This window comes from Mus pahari, chromosome 20 (genome assembly GCF_900095145.1).
Source record: "Mus pahari chromosome 20, PAHARI_EIJ_v1.1, whole genome shotgun sequence".
Taxonomy (NCBI): domain Eukaryota; kingdom Metazoa; phylum Chordata; class Mammalia; order Rodentia; family Muridae; genus Mus; species Mus pahari.
In genome coordinates this window covers 8,929,420-8,955,207 of record NC_034609.1, presented here as the reverse complement: position 1 = coordinate 8,955,207, position 25,788 = coordinate 8,929,420, and the positions used below count along the sequence as shown (strand labels likewise).

General features: G+C 50.0%; 1 protein-coding gene across 12 annotated transcripts in view; it reads right to left on the bottom strand.

The window, feature by feature from the left end:
* Cacna1a (calcium voltage-gated channel subunit alpha1 A) overlaps nucleotides 1-25,788 on the bottom strand; it is a 283,383-nt gene that overhangs the window by 158,739 nt on the left and 98,856 nt on the right. For all 12 annotated transcript variants that reach the window (XM_029532727.1, XM_029532724.1, XM_029532734.1 and 9 more), the window contains exons 3-4: nucleotides 22,983-23,088; nucleotides 21,738-21,877 (exon numbers count right to left, since the gene is read on the bottom strand). In XM_029532727.1, the coding sequence (XP_029388587.1) occupies nucleotides 21,738-21,877; nucleotides 22,983-23,088 (246 nt within the window). The remainder of the gene's footprint in view (nucleotides 1-21,737; nucleotides 21,878-22,982; nucleotides 23,089-25,788) is intronic.

The following is a 25,788-nucleotide window of genomic DNA, read 5'->3' as shown; positions in this document are numbered from 1 at the left end:
AGTCTCTGACTTTTTCTGGTAAAGGAAGTCATGGGGCAGTGATTTTAAATGAGCTGTCATGATGGGCAGGCAAGTGACTGTCACCCCAAATCCGGGAGACAGAGGGCAGCCTGGGATTAAAAAAGAAAAGGCACTGTCCCCCTAAATCAAATCAAATCAGAAAGAATGCTGCTAAGGAGTCATGTTGTCATTGAAGCAGCATACTGGCCTTCGAGGACATCTTCGTTGAGTAGTAAGCTGGTTTCAGGAAGTCGAACACTGCACACTATACACTGCACACTCTGGCTCTCAGGGGTGTTACTGTGCTTGTGGTAGTGTGTGCCATGTGTACGGGGGCACTCACTTGCCTGGAGGCTGGATAAGGATTCTGGGTCCCTCCCTCTCTCCCCCATCCCTCTCTGCCTTACTCCCCAAGATTCTTGGACCCTGGCCAGTCCCCCCACCACTGATGTCGCTGTCTCTGACCGCAGCTCCTCCAGAGCACAGCCTTCCTGTCCCCTCAGTCTCTCCTCTCAGTCCCTGCATTTCCTATGCACATGCTCAACACTCACTCTGTAGTATGCAGTGGAACTCTGCTGTTGTCTGGATAGCCCAGGGCTCAGTCCTCCCCTGAGTGGTCCTGGTGTGAGCCGTGTGGGTTGGCATCTTCATTCCACAGTCAGTGGCTCTCTGAACCTGGCGCTAAGCTGGCAGCCAGCATCTTCTTGTCTCCACCCGCTCAGTACTGAGGTTACAGGTGTGTCGGGCATGCCTGGCGTTTTACATGGATGCTGGGGTTTGAACTCAGGTCCCTACACATGCAGAGCAAGTGAACTTATCCACTGAGTATCTCCAGGCTCTGGGTATTATTTTAAAAGATGCTTGGAGGAGCAGGGTGTGGCACGGTACCTGGGGTTGGAGCGGGACTGAGGAAATGTTAATTAAAGTGCAAGATTTCAATCAGATGGTGGGGCTTATTAAAAAGATCCGTTCTGGACCACGGGCACTGCCGCTACTACAGTTAGGGTTGCCATGCACCCGTGACTATGGGGAGACTTCAAGCGCTCTTGCCCCCACCCCCCAATGATAGCCACCTAGTTCCATCGCACAGCCCAAGATATCTGCGGTCTCAGAGCATCCCACTGTTCATAGAGGTGCAGCTTGCATGTTGCAAGTACAATCGACGTGGGTCAGACTGACCACACGGTCTTTCTTTCATAAAGTCAGCCTGGAGTGACTACGTGTCTGGTGGTTTGCCAAGGCCACCCAAGGAAAGCTGCATCACCCTGCTCTGTGGACAGTGCCCCAGACTCAGCCTGCCTCCCACTGCCTGCCTTCTGCCTCCACTGGATAAACTGAAGGGCTGTGGCCCAGGCTGGGACTCAGCCAGGCAGCCCAGCGGACCCTCTCACTAAAAGCCATGTCTAGCTATGCACAAAAATCTGGATCTCATCTTGCAGAAGCCCCAAAACACAGAAGATTTCATAGGTAAATTGTCTGGCCCTAAAGAGAAGTGAAGCCAGGCCCTTCCCACTGGCAACTGGAACACGAAAGCCCTGTACTGGGGGCCATCAACTTAACCTAGAAAGTGCACTATTCTGATAGGGAGCCTCCTGGGACTGAAGCAAGTCCAGGAGACCCCACAAATCAGATGGGACTCCAACAGGCCATGGCATTATGTAAGAGACCCAGAATACACTTAGCTCCATCCTCCCCCATGGACTCTGAGGCAGCAATAGAGAAACTCAAGAAATCTCATCTGCGCTGGGGCCTCTGCAGCTCTCAGTGACCGAGATTCTTGATGCATAGCTGGCCCCAAACCAGAGGATGCTCCGGGTACCTGGAAAAATGTGAGTGTTGTGGGTTGGCCTGATGCTTGTGTTCTGATGTTAATTCTGCGTCCTCAAGAGGGGTCCCCCCAGTCAGCAGTTCATTACGTACTCAGTGATCGCATGAGAACCTTCTCCCCCATTTTAACTGGTCAATAAGGGCTAGAGACTGTGATTGGAAGGTGGAGGGGAAAGGTGGGACTGGATGTTTGAGAGTGGGGGCAGGTAGAGGGGAAGAGGACAAGAAGGAAGGAGAAAGGACAGAAGAGGAGGACGAGGAAGCCATGACTGAGCAGAACCACAAGGCCAGGAAAAATGGCAAAGTGGCAAGGGGTCTCATAGCTGGATAATAAGTTACTGTAGTGTTGGATCTGCCCAATCTGAGCACAGAGCCTACAATTATAATAACTGGATTGTGTGTTTTTTATAGGAGCTTATTGGGGTCAGAAAGCACAGCAACATGTGAGTCCTACACAAGAGAATACATCTTCCTCAGAGGCCCCAAAGAACTCCCTCCGGTCTCAGGCAAAACAAGCACCACATAACAGAACAAGACACCCAACAAGAAGATGATGCAAGCCAAAGAGCGGGTGGAGACAAAAGCCGGCAGATGCACCTCTGACTTTGGAGACCGATCTTGCCCACACTGGTTACAGAACAGCCATCTTTGTGCTGTTTATGTATGTGTGTGCAAGTGTGCGCATGTGAGGTCAGAAACGGGCATCAGGGGCTTCCTCCATCACTCACCACAGGATTATTCTGAGAAATGATCTTTCGTTGAACCTGGTGCCTGCCTACTTGGCTAGGCTGGCTGCCTAGTGAGCCCCAGAGATCCTATCTCTGGCTCCCAGGGGTATGACCACAGACAGGGGTGCAGAACGACACTTGGCTTTTGTCCACATTGTGAATGTTGTGCTTGCATGTAGTTTCTACAGAGGCCAGAAGAGGGCATCAGATCCCCTGGAACTGGAGTTATAGAGCTGTGAGCGGCCTGACATGGGTGCTGGGAATTGAACACTTGTCCTCCTGAAGAACAGCCAGTGCACCTAAACACTGAGCCCCCTCTCCAGACCCCACACCTGGATTTTTGGTTGGATCCTGAAGATCAACCCCAGTGTGCATTTTAAAAGACGAATCTCACTATGTAGCCCAGGCTGTCCTGAACTTGTGATCCTCTTGCTCCAGCCTGTGGCATGCTGGGGTCGCAGGTCTGCAGCATCATCCAAATGTGCTCAAAATGTTCGAACACAGGTATAATGGCTCACACTCGAATCCCAGCACTGGGAAGCAGGGACAGTCTCTGAGTTTGGAGCCAGCCTGGTCTATTACACAGTGAGTGTGGGGACGGTCAAGTCTGTATGGAAGATCTGGTCTCATAAAAAAACAGGCATAAAAAAATGTTTACGCAGTGTAGCGAGGGCTTGAAAACTCCTGTCCACAAAGCCAATGTGGGTGAAGCTGCTCCAAGAAACACTTGCAATATTCATCTTCGATTAGTGGGGAAAAGTACCGCCGGCCCTTTTACAAAATATCATTTTTTTAAATAGCGTGTGTGGTCCTGTAAAGCTAGCCAAGGACCCGTGACTAGGGACGAGCTCCAAGGGTGAACCTATAATATGACTATTATTTTGTTAAATGGATATGAACACTCAGCCACACATGGGAATCCAGGACCACACCTTTCCCAAGGTTCAGGGACTATGGAGGAAGTGGCAGAAAGACTGTGAGAGTGGAGGACTGGGGAGGACTGGGGAGAGCTGGGGAGGACTGGGGAGAGCTGGGGAGGACTGGGGAGAGCTGGGGAGAGCTGGGGAGGACTGGGGAGGACTGGGGAGAGCTGGGGAGAGCTGGGGAGGACTGGGGAGAGCTGGGGGGGACTGGGGAGAGCAGGGGAGAGCTGGGGAGGACTGGGGAGGACTGGGGAGAGCTGGGGAGGACTGGGCTACAGTGTCTTCTGGACAGGACAGGACCCCTGTGCCCAGGAACTCACAGCAGCTGTGGTCAGCACAAGATCTGTACAGAACCAGTGTGGAGATTCAAACCTGGACGAGGGAAGGCTTTGTGAGCTCCTAACTGAGGAGCTATAGCCTCCTGAAGGATTCTGGGGAAGGAAAAGCCACTTTTTAAAAAAGTGTGGCCCCTGGTAGGTGGACACACTCCAGTGAATGGCCCCCATACCCAGGAGTATATGAGCAGCAGAAATTTGATTCCTCAGGCTATTTAAACAACTGCAAGAAAAAGTACAAGGAGCCGGGAGTAGAGGGGAGTTGGGGGTGGATCTGGGAGGAGTTAGGAGGAGAGGTGGGAGCTGAATATAAAAATTACATTGTTATGAAATTCTCAAAGAATTAGTAAGAATATTATATTACAAATCCCTTTGTAAAAAAAAATATATGTGTGTATGGGGTAGTAAGTGAGTGTGGAGGCCAGAGGGTAACTGCAGGTGCCATTCTTCAGGAGCCTTTGAGATAAGGTCTCTCACTGAACCTGGAGCTCACCAGTTAGGTGAGGATGGTTAGCCAACAGGACCCAGGGAAGCTCCTGCCCCTCCCTACCCGGCATGGGATTTCAGGCTGCTGCACCTTGCCCCTCCCTACCCGGCATGGGATTTCAGGCTGCTGCACCTTGCTCCACCAGCTTTTCACCTGGGTGCTGGAGATTGGAACTTCAGCCCTCGTGGTTTTGAGGCAAGTACTCACTAACTTGTCATTGTTACACCGGGTGTTAGCCTTTCATAAGTACAAGCCAGCGGAGCTTCCATATGTCTTATAATGTCCTTCCCAGTCGAGGGCCACCAGCTCAGAACCACATCCATGCAGCTGATGGTCCCCACCCCAAGCCATGACATCACTACAAAAGATGGACCAGGGTCAGAGTGGCAGCTGACCTGTAGGAGCTGAATTGGAGCTGGAAACAGGTGTGGCCAGAGGCTGAGACACAGCTGGAGCTGGGACTTGTGAATGGGAGAGAAACAAACACTGCTTTTCTCTTGATCTGACAAATGAGTAGACAGAGGTACACACCAAGCCGCTGTCCTGAGCTGGGGACACAGGTTGCAGACATGCACACACTGGGTCAGAACCCAGTCACTGCCACATCTCCATCCAGTAGATGCCCAAGGAAACGATCCTTCCAGCCTGCCTAGGTCTCAGGATTTCTTTCCCACTTGCTATTCTTCTTTGGCAAATGTCTAGGAGAGAGTATAATTTGTCTGAAGCTCCCTGCAGGAGAAAGACACTCTGCACTGCATTCGCACACATGCAGCAGTGCCTGAGGGGACACAGCAACTCCCTCACTAAAGCAGCTACCTTCCATTACCTGATTAGGGCCTGGTGCTCGCTAGAGCGCAGGGGCCTGGGGTGTAGTATCTGCACACAGAAGCAGAGAAAACACTCTGAAGGACAGACAAACTCAGCGAACGGCACCTTCTCGGCTGGTAGCTGCAGTGCAAGCATGAGGAATGGGGTTCAGATCCCTGGCATGCGTGTACAAAGCTGGACTTGGATCCCAGGATTAGGGAAGACACAGGAGGATCTCTGGGGTTCTATAACCAGTCAGCACAGCCAATCAGTGAGCTCCAAGTTCAGAGAGATTCTGTCTCAAAGGATAAAGCGGAGCGTGACTGGGGGTGACACTGGATTCCACAAACCCATATACACAGGAACCTGTGCACCATGCACCAGACCTTCCCCACTGAAGCCACCAATGGCTGGGTACGAGATCCAAGGCTATCACGAATTTTCACACCAGAGTTCTCGGCTGTAACATCTCCGACTAGTTGCTAAACATTTCAGTCTCGTGTTCTGCATAAAATGGACACCATGAAGAAACACCCTTGTGAAGCTGCTGGAAGACCCAATGAGGAATACTCGAGGGACTGTGACACACAGGGCCTAACCTCTGGGTTCAAGCACAGCTCCACCACACAGCAGTTCAACCTCGGCCACCAGAGTCTAGTCGCTAGGATAGGACATTCACAGTTCTTTGCAAGATGCTCACACCTGTCTAAACATACTAAACAAAACTGTGAGCAAGGGCCACATGCTCAGAGCAGCAGCAGCAGCAGGTGTGTCCTGTGGTCCTGAAGGAAGAGGGGAAAGGGGAGAAAAGCCCCCCCCCCCTTATTCCTGATTTCTTTTTTTAAAGGTGGAAGGTTAGCTCTGGGCCAGTCTGACCAATTGGTCCCTCAAATAGAACTTAAAGACCAACAATAGGTGGCAGTGTTGCAGAAACAGGACCGGAACACCATAGGCGAGTGATGATTATGGGTTACTCTAGCAGGGGCTCCAACCTCTCCAGCAACTCCTACTCCACAGGGCTGACAGTAGGGCCACTTTTCCCCTGGCAAGTTCCCAGAGTTATGGTTGTGTGAACCCCCTTACATACACTTGTATCTTTCTCTTACGTTCTTTTGTTTTTTTGTTTTTTTTAGATTTATTTATTTATTTATTATATCTAAGTATACTGTAGCTGTCTTCAGACACTCCAGAAGGGGTGCTATATCTCGATACAGATGGTTGTGAGCCACCATGTGGTTGCTGGGATTTGAACTCAGGACCTTCAGAAGAACAGTCAGTGTTCTTAACTGCTGAGCCATCTCTCCAGCCCTCTTACGTTCTTTTTTATTACTTGGGGTGGGGTGGGGTACTTGCCCCAGTGTGTGTACACGGAGGTCAGAGGACAGCTTTTGGGAGTCACTTCTCTTCTTCCACCATAGGGATCCCAGGTATTGACCTGTGAGGCTTGGTGACAAGTGCCTATACCCACTGGGCCACCTTGATGGCCACCAGTTTTACTTTTTAGACAAGGTCTATCTCTGTCTGTGTCTCTCTCTCTGGCTCAGGGTGGCCTTGAACTTGCAATCCTTCTGCCCCAGTCTCCTGAGTACCTGAGATTCTAGGAATTTCCTCATCTGACGAAATCACCCCCAAACATCACAGCAGAGGGAAGCACATTCATTCAGGTGTCCTGGGTCCAGGCCCCCTGGGGCACAGGGCATCACTGGGAGTCCAGAAAGCACGGTCCCATTTTACAGAAAAGAAAACTGAGGTTCAAAGAGGCCCAATAGCCAGTGAGAGAAAAGCCAGAATCCTCTGCATGGGTCATCCCCATCTCGTACAGGGGAGTACGCAGGATCCAGAGCCTCAGCTTCCCTGCTCAGTCCATGGGGACAAGAGCAGAGTCTTCAGTCCCACTCTTCAGTGCTACTAACTTAGTGTCACCATGACTCTGAGCTCCCATCTTAGACTCACAACCCACCCCCCTACCAGGGTCCCCTGGTTTGGCTTTGCCCAGCGCTTCTGCCATTTCTGGAGCCCCTGCAGCCTCAGTCTCCCCCCTCCCCCACCCACATCCATCTCCTTTTCAGACTCCTCCACTCTAAAATTAACTCCCCCCCCCATCCTGGTCCCCAGGGCACCTGTCCTGGCTTCTCCAGCTCCTCACATTTGGAATACTGTCTCAGATACATCAGGAGCCTCCCCACTCCCAGCCACTTCACTTCTAAAGGCAAGGAGTGCTTTGGGAGGCACCAGAAGGGAGGGAGGACTGTCTCACATCTCCCTCCTCCGTGTTTAAAGAACGCACACCCACAAATGGCCAATGAATGCACACAGTGTTCCATATCCTTGGCCATCAGAGAAAAGCAAGTCAAAAGTCCACAGCCAGAAAACAGATGCCACCAGGGAAAAAGAAAACCAAGAACACATGCTGGAGTGAGGGGAAGCCCTCCCACGCCACTCCGCCTCCCTCCACCCCCGTTAGCCACCATGGAGGTCAGGCTTGAAGCCAGGTAGATATCACAGTCCTGTGATGGCATCTGAGGCAGAAGAGTCACAAGTTTAAGGCCAGCCTGGGCTACATGGAGAGGTTAAAGTTAGCCAGGGCCACACATGCACGCACACATGCGCATGCACATGGCTAGGGTATAGCACTTCTAAGTGTCTATATCAAAGGACTCTAGGTCAGCAAAGCCCAGAGTCACTCGAAAAACCATGTTCATTGCCACGCTGCTACAAATAGCCAAGCTATGAAACCAGATTAGATCCCTATCAATAGATGGGCTAAGGAATTGTGACCTCTATGCACAGAAGTATTATTTAGGTTGGGCGTGGTGGCACTTGCCTTTAATCCCAGCACTTGGGAGGCAGAGGCAGGTGGATTTCTGAGTTCAAGGCCAGCCTGGTCTACAGAGTGAGCTCCAGGACAACCAGGGTTACACAGAGAAACCCTGTCTCGGGAAAAAACAAACAAACAAACAAAAAGAAGTATTATTTAACCATAAAGAACATAAGTCTGTCACTGGCAGGAAAATGGATAGAACTGGAGATAATCCTGTTCAGGAAATAAACCAGCCTTAGAAAGTTGAGTAAGGGGTGTTTTCTCTCAGATATGGACTCAGAGGAGGAGGAAAATAGACATGAGAGAAAGGGGTGCTGTCAGGAAAATGGAAAGGGAGTCTGGTAAGAGCAAAGAGTGGACTCACCATAATGCCATATGCATGACAGGCACGCCATACTGAAACCAGTGTGCTAGTCAAAAAGTGTCCGAGGAAAGCTTTAACCGATGACCCTGAACAGAGCCCACAGCTAAAGTTGTGTGTATTCCTCCTCAACTGTTCCACCTGACTCACTGAGACATCGGCCTTTGATTGAACCCAGAGCTCCAGCCAACATCTCCCAGGGATCCCCCTTTACACCCCTCTCCCAAAGTTACAGGCAGGTGGTCACACCCACATGGCTTTTATATTGGCTCTGGATAACTCCCTCTGTCTCCCTCTCTCTCATGGCAAGCTTTTTACCCACTGAGCAGTCTCACTTTTTAGGAAGGAGACAAATTCTTCCCCTGGACATGCCACCCAAGGAATCAAAACCAGAGGCTCAAATCCTGATGTAGCCATGCTCCCAGCAGTAGCGAGAGGGTGGCTCTTAGCCTTAGAAGGGGCATTTCCTGGCCCACACAGAAGCATGGTGGCCCTGCGTCCATCAAGTCTTCACAGCTGACACAGTCCCAAAGATCAAGGTGGTCAAGGTGGTCTGAAAAGTCTAAGGGATTGAGAGGGAACGGGTTCACTGTGTAATAGAAACCTGGTTTGGAACTGTACCAATGAGGCTATGGGGATGGAGGGTGGGAACTCCCCCAACAGCACACTCTGAAGTGGTGGGGATGGATGGGAAAGCTCACACTGTGTGAGGGGCTGATTTTTTTTTTTTAAAGACAGGGTCTCATGCAGCCCAGGCTGGCCTGGATGACTTTCAACCCCTGACCTTTCTACTCCTCCTTGTAGGGGATCGCAGGAGTGAGCCACCATGCCTGATTTATGCAGTGCTGAGGATGAAACCCAGGGCCTCCTGCATGCCAGATGAGTCACGTGCTGAGCCGGTGTGTGCGTTTTACTACAACTATTTTTTTTTTTTTCAAAAGGAAGAATAATGAGGTGGTTGCGTGGAGGCACAGGGGTGCGGCAGGGCTGGGCTGTTGCCTGCGAGTTTGATGCTTCTGCAGTAGTTTGTTTTAAGCATCCAGGCTGAGAGGTTTTTATTTATTTATTTTTTTTAAGCATCTGCTTGCGCTAGGTTGGGCTCTGGGCTCCGAGACACATTCTTGAATCACATGAAAGTCCCTGCCTTTCCCAGGTTGACAATCTGAAGGAGGTGAATGGCCAAGAGAAAAGATAAATATAGAGGCCGAAGAGACAACTCTGCCACTAAGTGTTTGCCACACAGGCGTGAAGGCCTGAGTCTGATGCCCAGAACGAATGTAAAAAGCCAGGCTCAGTGGTGCACAGCTGCGACTCCACACTGGCTCCAGTGAGGGACCCTGTCTCAAAAAAACACGGTGAGGAGCAACTGAAAAGACACCTCACATCAACGGTGGCCCACATACAGTCACCATTCCCCCAACACAGGCACATACACAAAATATGGTCTGGCAGACGCTCATCAGGGGTGAGGTGAACGGGGTTGGACAGTGATGATGGTTCAGAGCAAAGGCCCAAAGGCAGGGGAAGCTGACAGCTGTGACTAGATCTCAGTGACCAAGGAGAGTGACAGGAGATGAAGACAAGGAGGTGGGGGGGGCATGCTGAGGGCTTGGGCCTGGGGACTGCATGGGGGACACTTGGGCCATTATAACCCTGGTGCTCACTAGTGCCCTCTACTGGCTATTTATAGAACAGTCTCAGGAAGGAAAGAGTGGGAGGTGGGCTGAGCTCGCAGGCTTCCTCTTGAGGTTGTTAGGTAACAAAGTGAAAGTCGAGGGCAGAATGGGTCTAGGCAGGTCTAGGCAGGTCTAGGCAGGTCTAGGCAGGTGGGCCAGGGTTGGACCCTAAGCCAAGGAGGAGTAGATGCCATCTAGGAAGACGAAGTTAACAAAATGGAGGAGGTCAGGAATAAGGACAGAGTAAGGCCTTGAGGCTGGAAACATGGTCCGAGGCAGGGGTCCTGCAAGGCCCTGGGCTTCCATTCCCAGAGCCCACCAAGAGGCCCTGGATTCCCCCACTGAGGTGTAGTAGAAAGCCAGTGGAGGGCCTGGAGAGGCAGAGAAGATTGGAGATGCTGGGAAGGGAAAGACAAGAAAAGAAGGAAGGGAATAGCACAAGGAAGGGAGTATTACAAGGAAGGGAGTAACACAAGGAGAGGAGTAGCACAAGGAAGGGAGTAGCACAAGGAAGGGAGTAGCACAAGGAAGGGAGTAACACAAGGAGAGGAGTAGCTCAAGGAAGGGAGTATCACAAGGAAGGGAGTAGCACACTTCTCTCTTAGGTGTGAAATCTAACGGAGGTCAGTCTAGTCAGGGCAGACAGGGACAGTGAAGTCACACAGGGCTGCAGTCAGGGACATTCCACCTGATCTGAGAATGCCTTTGGAGCTTTGCTCTGCACCTGGGCCACACTTAAGGTCAGCACAGTTCAAAACTGCCAGGAGAAGGGATGAGAAATGTCTCCCTCGTCACACACACAAAAAATGGCATGTTAGATGACAACTTAGTTCAGGCTCGGCTTCGTCAACCTCTGTGTATACTTGGATCACTGAATCTGTGAATATACTCGATGATCAAACTAGGCATGGTAGCACACATGGTGACCCCAGCAAACAGGGAGACTGAGGCAGGAGAACGTCTGGCTAGCTAAAGCTGTGAAGAGTGACTTCTGTCAGTCTATCTAGCAGGCAAGTAATTGGAGCATATTGCCACATGCCCAGTGTTACGGCACTGGAGAGGCACAGGCAAAATAATTGGGGATTCATGGCTGTGTAACTAGTTCAAGGCCAGCCTGGGCTATATGAGATCTGTACCAAAAAAGAAAGAGTGAAGAGGAGGAGGAGAGGGGAAAAGAGGAAAGCCAGTCACTTCCTAGAGACAGACCCCCAGAAAACACAAACCAAGTCTACACTGAGGGCCTTGGCTGGGGGCTGACCCAACCTGATGGGGTGCATGTCCATTTGCTTGAACTCTGTGTCTTGTCTGTCCACAGGCCCCGGGTGACCCTAAGCTCAGGAGAACTGTCAAGCTGGGGGGCCATATCAAGCCCGACAGTCCCTGCACGAGCCAGTTGTCTGTATTCGGCTGAACTTGCCTGGATAGCTCTGCTCCTGACGGCTGTTGTTGCAGGCCATGGCAGGCAGCTGAGGTCTGGAATACAGGTCTTCACTCCTATGTCTGGTCAGATGCCAACCAGCAACTTTTCCTCTACTTATTGAGCACAAGGAGAAAGAATGTGGCTGCCAAGGCTGCCCATTTAAAGCCCAGATCATGCCCACTGCCGACCTGTGAGGCTCAAAGAACGTCTTAGCTTCTCTCTCCTGTTTTGATCCCTATGCAGTGGGGAGACAGGGGCATGCGTGTGACTCTCACATCCAGTCTCATTTCAGCAGGTGTCATATCTGCGTGCTCCAGTGTTACTATAAATGTTTGTGTGTGAACACCCATGATCTTCATACCTAAGCCTCTCAAGTGCCGAGATTATAAGTGTAATAATCACACCGAGCTCAGATTTTGTTTTTATTTTCTTTCACCTTGTTGAGATGAAACCTAAAGTCTTATACTTGATAGACCAAAAAAAAAAAGTACCACTGAGCACAGCACAGCCCTCACTAGGAATTCAAGCAGTAGCTCTACCATTGTCCCACGCTGGGGAATCTAGGCAGGCACTCTACTGCTGCCCACACCCCCAGCCCCTCACACCTAAAACCCCTATTTGGTTTTCTGCTTGTAATAACTCAGCTCATCAGGAACATTAGCCATAACCTGGAGCAGGAACTCAGGGGGAGAAGCATCCTGTGGGCTCCTCAGGGGGGAGAAGCATCCTGTGGGCTCCTCTGGGGGGAGAAGCGTCCTGTGGGCTCCTCTGGGGGGAGAAGCGTCCTGTGGGCTCTAGCTGTCAGAATATTATGTACTAAGCCTTAGTCTTGAAAGACGCTTCCACTCACGACAACAAATAACTCACACCTGTGTCTTCCGAAGGAGATCGTGCAGAGAGAGCCCAAGCTTCCCAGGGTGACTGACATGCATCTGGGGCTGAGGCGTGGCTGTAAGTCTGGCATCCTGGATGCCATGCCTAGCTTGGCTAAGGAAGGAAAAAGCCAAACAGGGCGTGGTCCACCTTTTATCCCCAGAGAAGCAAGGAAGACCACGACCTGGAGGCCAGCCCTCGCTACCAAGGGAACTGTGAGAGACAATGTAGTGGCTCTATGCAGCCGGCGTGTCTCCAAGAGTCCACACAGTGGGTTACACACCTAGAGATGGAGGAGGGGAGGGGGTGGGAGAGAAGAAAGAGGTGAGAGGAGAGGAGAGAGGGAGAGGAGGGGTGATGATAAAGAGAAAGGAGAGGAAGAGGAGGGAGGGGAGGAGGGAGAAGAGAGGAGGAGGAAGCAGAGGAGGAAGAGGAAGAAGGGGAAAAGAAAGACGAGGAAGATGGTGAGGAAGAGGGAAGGGAGGAGGGAGGAGAAAGAGATGAAGGTGATTTTTATTTCCTAGACCTCTCCCAATCTCAGACAGGCCTTGGAACCACAGCCCTACCCCCAGGTGAGCACCGTCTGTCTGAATCAGGACTAGATCCTTCCCACAATGAGAGAAGGTCACCAGCTTCCCAGAACCTCTGACTGTGACAGTGCACAGAGTCCCTGGCGTGGCCACCTTGCCCAGTCAACAGACAGCCCCTCTTCCTTCCTGTTCCACTATTTCCTGTGTCTGCCTCAGCTGCCTCCCTGGCCTGGGGAGAGGAGAGAAATCGCTGCTGGCAAACCGCAGGGACACTGGCCAGATGCCCCAAGCGAGGCGGACTGGCATTGAACACAGCAACTCAGGAGGAAAAACCCCAGCCCTGTAGACAGACAGACAACAGCGTCTTCTCCAGCCCCACAGAGGAGATGGGCAAGCCAGCTTAAGGCTGAGCAAGGTCACCAGGTCCTCCCTGGGCAGAAGCCACGGTGCTGTCCAGCGTGCTGAAACGGCTTCTTACAAAGCTCCAGCTTTCCCTAACAGTTAACTTTGGCAAGGAAACCCCACAGCCAGGATTTGTTTGGGAAGTAGTTCTTGCTCTGGTAAAGTCCCAGTCCCCTTTCTGGGTAGGAGGAGCATGTGCATGTACTGTTCGGTTCATGAGCTAGTCCTGTGAATGGGTTAAGCATCAGGCACACGGGCTGTCCAGATTTTATGATGCTGGAGAGATGTGGATGAAGGAGATGGAAGTGCTATGGTCAGCAAGATGGTAGCTTGCCTGGGTATTACCTATCCTGGTGTCAAACTCAGGCTCCTCCTGCCTCAGCTTCCTGAGAGCTGGACTGACAAATATTCACAGTGGCCCTCGCCTTACAACGCGACACACGGAAAGGAAGGCTGTCCAAACTTGTGTGGTTTGAATAAGGTATGGGGAGCTTTGTCACCCACTAAGCAGAATTTCCCTCACAATCCTTCAGCGCTCACTCATGAAGGCCCAGGGGCTTGATTCAATGCCATGTGCCATTTCCTGGCCTTTTTGGATTCTTGCCACAGCTCGAGAAGGTAGACACTATATTACACTTCTTCTCATAATAAAACAAAGACCCAGAGTGAGGGCAAGGCCCACAGTCAATAGCGCACCCTCCCATGATCTTAGAGCCCATGTTTTCACCCCTGGTACACACCAATCTTCCATTTCTAGTAAAATATATTTTAAAAATTTACTATACTTAGTGTGTAATGGTGGTGAGGCACAGTGTACGAGGGCGCATCTATGGAGGCCAGAGGACAATCTGCAGGAATTTGTTCTTTCTTTCCCTCACAGGGGTCCTGAGGGTGGAACCCAGGTCATCGGGCTTGTCAGGACGCACTGTCCCCTGCTGGAAGCATCTCACTAGCCCCCTCTGTAATATCATTTGTCCAGTTACTCCCTCGGCTTTATGCAACCCAAATACGGCAAATGCAGAAAGGAATCCCTGAACTTCCTCTCCCAGAGTGCTCTGCTTCAACCCCCAAGCTGACATCCGTGGACCTTTGGACTTTGGAAGAAAGCATGTAGGACTCAGAATGGAGCAAGCTGCCTGGGTTTAGATCCACCACTGTCGGGTGTTGACTGGACAGCGTCAGTTTCCCTACCTGTGAAATGGGGAAAACTTAGCAGTTCACACAGACAAGCGATACTGACACCACCAGAGATTTTTTTTTTTTTTTTTTTTAGCATCAACTCTGTAGCTAATACCGGGCAGAGACAGGCACAGACTGTGGGCTTCTGGGAGGCTCTGGCAGAAGAAATGCAAGTTCAACTCCAGCCTTGACTACCAGAGCTCAAGGCCAAACGAGGCAATCTCAAAGTAAAGCAGGGTTGGGATGTAGCTCAGTGGTAGAATGTTTGTGTAGGATACACGAAGCCCTGGCTCCACCCCATCAAAAGACGGAAAAGAAACGTGCAACCCGTTCCCAGGGCTGCTGAGTCAGAGCCTAACTCATGTGACAATGATTTAGGATGGCTTTCTAGCAGTGACTGAAGTCCCAAGGAGCTGCAGGAACTGTTACGAGCAGCTTCCTCTCTCTGTGAAAGGCTTGGGAGGCCAAAAGGCAACTCGGGGCACAAAACTGTTAATGTAAAGCCTGGCCCACAGGAGGCGCTTGGCAGATAACAGGCATAACTAGGGTGGCCACAGCCTGGGCCAACACTTTCACTACTCTATAAGAACTGAGCACAAATACACAAATCTCAACGAATCTCACCACAGCCCACCACTCGGAAAGATCAATGTTCTCATCAGCTGGCGTGCATCAAGAAGGGTTCATAGCATTTATTGTATAGCATGGAAGCCATGTGGCACTCTGAGTGGCCAGAAATAATTGCATAGAAAAATCACACACACGAAATGCAACTTGTACATCAGCATGATGGCTATTTGTTGTTGGTTTCAAGATGCTGTTTATTTGTGCAGGTGTCTCAGGGCAGCCACAACAAAAGTGAAGAGAAGGTGTGGATTCACTATGTGTTTCCTCAACTGAACAAAAGGAGTCAACATTAGAGGTTTGTGACTTTGGCCAACTCTTTTGATGCCTGTAGAGCTTTTCCTTAAGTAGACAACAGAAAGAATAAAGGAGGTGGAATTCTCTATGAGTTTCCATTCGCTCTGATTATTGTTTGTTTTGTTTGCAGTACCATGGACAGAACCAACGATCTCTCTCTCTCTCTCTCTCTCTCTCTCTCTCTCTCTCTCTCTCTCNTCTCTCTCTCTCTCTCTCACACACACACACACACACACACACACACACACACACACACACACACACGCTCCCAAGCACTGGGGACAAAACCCAGGGCCTTGCTGATGACTGGCGAATGATCCACCCACCTCTCACAGAACCAAGCTCCCAGCCCCTCACTGGTGATTTCTAAGTTGGTACATGAGCCCTGAGCCACAGTTCCACATGCTGTGACTCACTGAGAATAAGTAACTTGCATAAAGCCACACTGAAACTGAGCCCCGCACTCTGGATGATCCATTTCCATCAGAGGGTGGCACCTATCTCCTGAAGTGTATTCTAGAATAATTGATCCTCAAATGTATTACCACTTTACAAATATGGAATTACTTGTTTCACTGACCGTCTACTATGTGAGGTTTGCCACTAGGTCCACGACTACCAAACACTGCTTTATCTCTCTTCTGTTAAAGTCCGTAGTCTTGTCTTAAAAAAAAAAAAAAGTATCTATTTGTTTATTCACTTTGTATGGGTGCATGCACGATTGTGCAGGTCAGAGGACAACGTGGGGCATTCAGTTCTCTTCCTACCATGTGGTACCAGCTGAGGTGACCGACCATGTGATCATGCTAGGTCACCAGACTGACATCTATTATGCAATGCCCTACTGTTCCAGCAGTCTATCAATCATGTGTCTAACATCAGATCTGCAACTCAATCATTTATCTATTTATCTAATAGCTTACCTAGGGGCTAGGGAGATGGTCGGTAGATAGAATGCTTGCTGCACAGGCATGGGGATCTGAGTTTGGATCCCCAGCACCCTCATAAAAATCCGGGTGTGGTAGTGTGTGCCTGTGACCCCAGCTTGTGCTGGTGAGCCAGTGAGCACTAGGTTCTGTCAGAGACCTTGTCTCATAAAGTAGAGGTGCAGACACTTGAGGGAGACATTGGGCATCAACTGCTGGCTTCCACATACACACACAGATGTGTATGCACACTGCACGTGTGGCATATGCATGCACACATAGAGATACATGTGAACTCATATATGCATGTGCACACATGCAGACATACACCTGCCCAACTACCTGCTTTTGTCTATCTCATGTGTTACCATCTATATCCATCATTTATCTTTCTAACAGCCTATCTTCTATCCACCTACTACCCATCTATCCTCCATCTGCCATCTGCTACCATCCATCCATGCATCTACTCACCCACCCATCCATGTATCCATCCATCCACCCACCCACCCATCCATCCATGCATCCACCCACCCACCCATCCATGCATGGATGCATTCATTAATTATCCATCCATCATCTATCTATCTATACATGCATACATACATACATACATACATACATACATACATCCACCCATCATCTGTTTATATTATTTGTTTCCCTGAATATCACATAAGAACTCTGTCATCTCAGCACACATATAACCTCATTCCACACTTGTTTCTTTCTTTCTTTCTTTTTCCTTTTTTTTTTTAACCTTTTTCTTTCTTTTCATGAGACAGGGTTTTTCTGGGTAGCCCTGGCTGTCCTGGAACTCACTCTGTAGACCAGGCTGGCCTAGAACTCAGAGATCCGCCNGCCTCTGCCTCCTGCATACTGGGAGTAAAGGCGTGGCTGCCATCATCCCAAACAGAGAATTCTCCCCCTCTCTCTTTTTCATTCACGTTCCTTAAATGTCCATCTTGCATGTTTTTGTTTTAATCCTCAGAATTTCAATAAATGCCCCCAAAGCCAACGAATCTATGGTTAAGATACTTCCCACCAAACCTCACACAAGACAAAGGCAGAAAGCCCTGACTGTCCACAAGACCCAGTTGCTGACTGAACACTGCAGGCCTCTCGGGAATGGAAGACAGCCAGCTAATCAGCAAAAGCTCATTAAAGCCACCACTTGTCTCAGTGCCCGATCCATCCCCAAGTCCCTCTCCCTCCAAGGCAGAATTTAGCACTGAATCACCACTGCTGACAGGGTGGAGGGCCGGCTCTGAAGGCCTGCTCTTGTTTCTACCTGCACAGCTCAGCAGACAGAGCTCCAGCAAGACCCAGGGATGGGACGGGAGCACTGGGCCTGGGTTAAGAAGAGTTACCAGACAACAAGGAAGCATGCTGACCAGATAAACAAGCGAGAAAAATAGGGAGGTGGGCTGTACAGACGGGAAAGGAGATGAGAACGACGAGGCAGGTACAGAGAGTAGGAGCATAAGTGTCTGAGGCTGGGCAGTAAGGAGGTCCCCAAATCAGAAATACAGATTAGTAACACATGTGTCAAAGACTACAGACCAAAGATGCATTCACCCACACTGTACACCACACATAAACACACACCCTTACACATAAACATGTATAAACACCACACATACAAACACATGTATACATACACGTATTCATACAGACCACACAAACACACATACAAACACACACAACATATATACACAGATACACACAAACACAAATCACCCTGTGGCAAAAACCGGGAGTGGGTACCAACACTCATCTGGTGCGGATGTGGAGAACCAAACACGAGTCCCCCGTAAGACAGCAAGTGCTTTGAACCACCGAGCATCTCCCCAGTCCCTACTACAGATTTTTATTAACACAGCTGGACCACCGGGTTGTTTAAAGATGAGTTTCCTAGCAACAGACGAGAAAAGTGTCTGATTCTATGTCAAGTATCAAGAGCCTGCCGAGGGCCCAAGCCACAAGCCTTAACATGAGGGGGCAGCATGCCCTCAGCAAACCCAAGGACTACGAGATCCCACCCAAGACCCTGCCACACATCAGTCACACCAGACTCAGAATTCCTCTAAGGAGAGACAGGGTCTGGAAACAAAAGTAAAGTGACAGTGATGGTGGTTTGGTTCCCGATCTCAGGGGGATGAGCCCAGCCAGCCCAGCATAGGTGGGCAGCTCTGGGATTAGGCCCATGACGACACCGACGGGAGGACGGGAGGACGGGTGGACGTCTGGAGAGTATAACGTGCTTGCTGCACAAGCAAAGACCTGAGGTCGGATTCCCACGACCCACATCAAATCTGGATGTGGTTGCAATCCCAGTGCCGGGGAGGCGGAGCCAGGAGGATGTAGGCATAATGGTATTGTGCACAGTGTAAAGATTATCCTTGTATTAATCAAATGCTGGTTTCTCTGACCTCATATCTGGCTGCAATCCATACGTAGCACTGTCATGCTTAGTCCAAGTATTTCCTGTTTCAAGGTTTTACGTGTAAACATTGTTCTGCCTTGTCAATGAAAGCTGATCAGGCAATGCCTGCAGAAGAAAGAATATGGCTGCTGCCAGCCAGAGGAAGGGGAGAGAGAAGAGGAAGAGGGAATTTGCCACGAGGAAGGAGTCCAGAGAGACAACATGGAGAGACGCCTGAAGCCCAGAGTGGCAGACCAATACTAAAGTGGGCATTTGGCTGGGAGGTAGCCAGAGGAGTCTAGAGGATTAGAATAGATTATTAGCTGCCCAGCTATTGTGTTATAAAGCTTATCAAAGAAATCTTATAGTCTCTATCATTTGGGAGCTAGCCTGGGACAAAGAAAAACTGCCTCTTTAAAAAAACATTTCTGCAGGAGGTCACCTGGGACTCTCTGGCCAGCTGGCCTAGTCTACTTGGTTAGCTCTAGGCCGGGGAGAGCCTCTCAAAACACAAGGTGAGCTATGCCTGAAGAACCAGGCCCAAGGCTGAACCTTGGCCTCACAGCCCTGTGCACGCAGGTGCAGGAACATACAGCCACACTTAAACACACTCCAACTATATACATTTACACCTACACACATACCTACACATATACGCCCCCACACTCTCTCCTATACATCCTCACAATGCATACACACACCTACACACATCCACATGCACTCCTACAAATATATGTCCTCGAGGGTGCACACCTTTAATCCCAGCACTAGGGAGGCAGATGTCTGAGTTCGAGGCCAACCTGGTCTACAGGGCGAGTTCCAGGACAGCCAGGGCTACACAGAGAAACCCTGTCTCAACAAAACAAAACAAAACACCAAATGTACACACACACACACACACACACACACACACACACACACACTTGCACCACACACCTACATGCCCTCACACATTCAATGTACACACTCACACCTACACACACCAAAACACATACCCAATCATATCCTCACACACCTGTACATGCACACCTACATACCCTTAACATATACACTGGTAAAAACACAGACGTTCACACATACACAAACACAGTCTTACACCTACACACAGATGCACACACAGCGAATAGGAGAAGAAACAGGCACATCTCCAGTGACTCTGGCCTAATCAACAGACTCACCCCTTGATGGAGTCTTACTGTGCTGGCATTATTGAGAGATGGGACCTGTCTGGGAAAAGTGGGTCTCTAGGACCACCTTGCAGTAAGCTCCCCATCTGCCTGTCTTTTCCAGGCTACAGGGAGTGTAGAGGAACCTCCACACAAGCACCTGCAGTGCACTGTGTTGTCCAAGAGCACAGACCAGCACCCTGGGATGAAGTCTCTGATCCTGATCCTGTCAGCCAAAATAAAATCTTCCTCCTTGAGGTGGATTATGTCAGGCATTTTGTTATTGTGATGAAGGGAGTAATCAGGATGTGAGACATCCGGCAAAAGCAACAAGACCTGGGGTGGCAGCAAAACCCAGAGAGCCACTGGGAAGAACAACATGCCCATAGGAAAGAGAGGTGAAGAGGGTGTCCGGGGAAGAGGGGTCTCAGGACTGAGCAGCTGAATGACCCAGAGAAGAACAGGAAGAGGGCAGAGAGAGGTCCCTCCCCCAGTCATTACAAGACTGCCAGGTGCACTCTGGGGGGTCTGACAGGCATCCTTGGAGTCTCTACCGAGGTTGGCTACATAGTAGCTGTCCTGGTTAGCTCTTCCGACTTTACACAGCCCAGAGTCACCTCTCAGAGGACGGCCTAGATTGCACTGGCCTGCAGGCATGCCTCTGCAGCACTGTCGATTGTTAACTGATGTAGTACGGTGGCATTGTTCCCCAGGCAAGTGGTCGTGCACTGTAAGAAAGAGCTAGCTGAACGTGTGCCAGAGACCAACCTAGCCTGCAAGCAGTGTTCCTCCATGGTTTCTGCTTCGAGTTCCTGCTTTGATGTCCCTCAGTGATGAGCTATGTCCTGGAAGTATTGCAGAATAAATCTGTTCCTCTTCTAGTTGCTTTCGGTCAGATAATTTTTATCCCAGCAACAGAGTTAAAGAACCCCAGACCCACCTCCACTTGTTCCTAAGCACAAGCTCGCACTTCCCAGCTGCTGTGACTGACTTCTAATCAACACACACTTGCACCCATCTTGCAGTGATGGAAATCAAATCCAGGGCTTCATGGAAGGCAAGACCTCTACCATAGCCCCACCCCCTGGGATACGAACAGAGGAGACAAGATCCAAGTTCTTTCTAGCCCATAGACGCTTCCAGGATCCCCATGTTTATTTGCCTTCTGTGGCTTAAGGTTAATAGACGCAGAGCTTGGGCAGACTGCAGCTTGACAGTAAAGAGCCACAATACAGAGAGGGCTCTAGGTTGTCAATAACTGGGGGAGACAAAAATGCCAATCAGAAAACACCAGCTTTGACTTTCAATGAGCAACTAACTTCCATTAGGTAGAAGTCATTCCTAGTCCGGAACCATGTGTTGAGATGGGAAGTGTATATACATTTGCTTGTCAACCACAGCTCGTTCCTTGCATTCACATCAGAAACTCCCTTAAAGACACAAGCACAACCTGCCAAAGTCCAAACCATAGTCCATGCAGTCAAGAATCCTCAATGGCCAGCACCATGAACAGTTACTACATCACCAAGCAAAGGATGAGACCCTCTGATGCGGAGTTCTCAGGCCCTTGGTTTGTAGGTTTAAATGCCAGCCTCACTGCTCAGCAGCTGGAGGGTGCTTCTCTGTCCTGGCCAGTGGGTTGGGAATGGCATCATCTTCTGCCCTCCTGGGTTATAGGGAGGTATACATGGCCACATCCACGAGGCACTGTAGAAGCTGCCAGCTACAACAGGCCATTGTTTCAGTTCTATTCAACAGCACTCTCTGCTATAAAGGGTGAAGACACAGAGGTGGTAGGTAGGAAACTGAGTGTGCTAACGAACACTGGGCACAGGTCTCCAAGCCCAGCCTGGCCACACATGCCATGAAACTAACCACCACTTGATATCCTTGGGAAAAACACGCTAAAGAATATGACGCAGTCGCCTACCCTGTTAGCACCACGACAAAGTCCATGACGTTCCAGCCATTCCTCAGGTAGGAGCCTTTGTGGAAGGCAAAGCCAAGAGCCACGATCTTAATTCCAGCCTCAAAACAGAAGATTCCAATGAAGTATGGTTCCGTGTCATCCTGGAAGGGAGAGGCAGCATCATCAGTGACATGAGCGGTATGAAGCACACCCGTAGATGTGTGCCCACCTTCCCCTCCCAATGGGCCTAGTCACCAAAGGCTGAGACCTCTGAAACTAAATCAAAAGGAACACATTCTGCAAGGTGAGCTGCCTCAGGGACTGTGTCACAATGAAAGAATGCTAAGGACAACCCACTTCCTGGGTTAGGAGCACCGATCTCCCACACTTAGAGATATGGCTGTTGCCTTGGTGAAGTCTATGCAGGCCAAGAGGGCACTACTCGGCAGGAGAACCTGGCCTAGAATCCACTAGTGAGAAGCTGAGAGTGTACTCCAGGAATAAAGCCCTTGTGTAGAATCCCCTAGTAGGGGCAGGGCCATGGCTCAGTGTTAGAGAGCTGGCCTAGCATGTGTGGGGAATCTGGGTTCATCCTTACTATAGCAAAAATAACAAATAGGCAATAAATAAGCAAGTCAAGTTTGTATTTGACTACTGGTAGAGCAAAACAACCCTAAAATGATGTAACTGAGACAATGATAGATCTCTAGATGCTAACTGATTCTGAGGTTTTGGTGGTACGTGTGCTGGGTATAAAACCATTCTTATGGCAACCCAAGATGTCTGCACTCCTGGTTATGCAGATATAAGGACATGGCTGTCAACTGTGGATGTGTCCTAGAATACTTCTGCTGAGGAAGATGAGAATGGAGGAAAACTAAGGTCAAGGAAGTGTGCAGAACGGGGTCCCAGGGACTGAATTTGAGGAATAAGTTCACAGTGGCTAACTGCTCCGTTTGATACTTATGTATAGTCACGTTTTTTTTTGTTTTTTGTTTTTTGTTTTTCATGAAAAATTTTGTGTCTCAGCATGAAACAGGAAACAGAATCTGGATTGAACATGATGTTTTCACAATGTGAAGGTCACTATGCCCTGGCGTATACCAGGTCTGCTGGGTTTCCAGGGTGGGGTTGGGCAGTGAGGGCCTCCATGCCCCCGGGTCACTGGTGATGGTGCAGAGCAGGCTTTGTCCCACACAGCTCTGAGCCCCTCCACCCTGCCGCTCACCCGCACACAGCTCTGAGCCCCTCCACCCCACTGCTCACCAGCCTCTCGGACATGGGGGTCTTGTCGTCATCAGGGAGGTGCTGCTCCAGGGCCAGCACGATGCAGTTGGCGATGATGGTGGCCAGGATCATGTACTCGAAGGGAGTGTGGGGGTTAAGGAGCAGACCTCCAGTGGTTTTGTGATCAGCACTCTGTCCTCTCCCAACAACCCAGTCCGACATCTCCAGCCCACCTCCTTGTCCCCCAGGCCCTCAGTCTTTCCCATCCCTACCCCATTCACACACGCATGGTCACCTCCCTCTTTGGGCTGGAGGACACCCCTGCCTCTCACAGGCCTACACCTGTGACTTTTAAAAAATGTTTCTATTAGCATGTATTAGCGACACATGTGGGTCATATTCAAGCCCCCTCCCCTTTCTTGTCCCCTCCTCTCTGCATCCCTTTCCAATTCAGTCCCCTTGTCCTTCTTCTGATTTCTTTTCCCTCTCTTCCTCCCTCCCTTCCTTCCTCCCTCCCTCCTTCCCTCCCTCCCTCCCTTCCTCAGTGAGTTTAAGGTTGCCCACAGAAGCACAGGCACTTCATCAATGACTACATCCCTGGAGAAAAATGTTACCACACTCGCTGCAGATAAGTCCTCATGGAGAGACAAAGCCTTGTGACCCCTCTTTCCTCCATGGCATGGTGTTTACAGGCCCAATCTTGTGCACACAGCACAGCGGCCACAGCACGTCAGGACCCAGCCTGCACTCAGTCCTTACATTCTTTCCACCCCTTCCTGCATGTTTGCCTCCACCCGTACAGCGCCATCACTACAAACGCAGGAGACACCCCAGCATTCCTGCTACTGTAGGCAGAGTCAAGGGCAGAAGACAGTAAAGTTTCTGGACTCACAGAGAAGTCAGTAAGTGAAATGGGCTCAGCACCCGGAGCACACTAGACGGTGAACAGCGTGGAGGGCATGCTTGTGCTAGCATCCACGAATCCAACTGGCCAGAGATGAAAAGTATTTGGCTATCGAGAAATGTGTCAGGCTGAGCATGGACTCTAAACAACACTCAGCAGCAACTAATGTGCCCCGTGCTCCCATGCTGGGTCTTCTACATCACCGAGTGATGCACTGGCATCTCTGGGAGGAGGGGTACAGGTCTGATGAGCAGGGCTTGAGTGTCTGCACATTCTGGTATTAATGGGGGCCAGGAACTGACCCACTGTGGATACTGAGGAGTGACAACAGGCCACACTTATCATAAGGTGGAGAATGCTATAGAGAAGAGGCAGGAAAGGGACTTGGTAAAACGGAGTAGTCCGAGGGCTGACTCTGTAAAATGCCTGCTGTACAAGCGTGGGGATCTCAGTTCAAGCCCCAGCACCCACTTCAAAGCTCGGGAGATTGGTGCACATCTGAAACTCCGGCACTGTGGAGGTGGGAGGGGATCCCCAGAGCTTGCTGGCTGTCTAGCTGCAACAGGGGATTCTAGGTTTATTGAGATTCTATATTTAAAAAGCTCAGAGGGGAATGATTGAAGCTCAGTGACCTCTAACTTCTGCATGCATACACCCATATGTGTGCACATACCTACCTGTGCACACACGTGTATGCACACACATACACCCCAAAACCTTGTTCTGCTGTGATACCCAAAGCACAAATAACAAAAGAAAACCATATATGGGCCAATGAGATAGCTTAGTGGGTAAAGGCACCTAGTGCCAGTTCCGGAAACCAGGGCAGGATCCCCAGAACCAATATGATAGAAGGAGAGAAATGACTCTTGAAAATTGTCTTCAGACCTCCAACCATGAACTGTGTGCATATGCTCATGCACACCTGCCTTCCAAATGTGCACTTTTCACACATGGCTCTTCCCCCACAGATTTTTAAAAACACCACAGAGAGGTAACAGTTTTCACTCCCACTAGAACAACAGAAAGTAAGACAAAGCAGAATGCACTGAGGGTTGAGAGGATTTGGGGAGTTTGGGGGGCTCGGGGACCCTGGGTATTGCTTTAGGCATTTCCTAGAAAGGTTAAATATGGAATTACCATCCCGCACTGGAATTTTATGTTGAGGTTCAGAAAGAGTTAAAAACAATCAGAATTTAAACACTCCTATATGGCTGACAGCAACACATTCTTGATCACCTACCAAAAAGTAGAAGTGGCCTATAAGGACACTGGCTGGACAGGCAAGTAAGAATAAAGAGGCTGCTCTGTCCAGTGTGGACGACTGCTTAGCCTAGATGTCCTGCTACATGGACAAACCTGAGATCAGGAGGCTGTGAAGGGCGCAAGGTGCCAAGAAGCAGACGGCCACAGTGTGTGGAATACACAGAGCCAGCAGGCCTTCAGCTGGGGGCTGAGGGAGAAAGTAATGGCTTCATGTGTGGGAGCTAGATACACAGTTGCAGGACACTGTTGCTGTAGGAATGCCAGGGAGTTAGTCTCAGAGGCAGACAGATCTCAGGGACTTCAAGGCCAGCATGCTCTACAGAGCCAGTTCCAGATCAGTGAGGGCTACAAAGTGTAATTCAGTCTTGGTGGTGGCGGTAGATTTAAGAGAGGTAGAGGACAGTTCAGTTCTTAGTATCTGGGCCCGTGGGCACTGCACTCAACTCTAACTAACTCTCTCTCTCTCTCTCTCTCTCTCTCTCTCTCTCTCTCTCTCTCCCTCCCTCCCTCCCTCCCTTTCTCCATTCCTCTTTCCCTGCCTTCCACTTCCTTTTCTGAATCTTTCTTTCATAGTTATAAAATCACTTTATATACTGAAAGCTAAATGTTACTGAAATTCCAATAGAGCTAGAGAGAAGACTCAGTGGTTATGAGCACATTTTGCTCTTGCAGAAG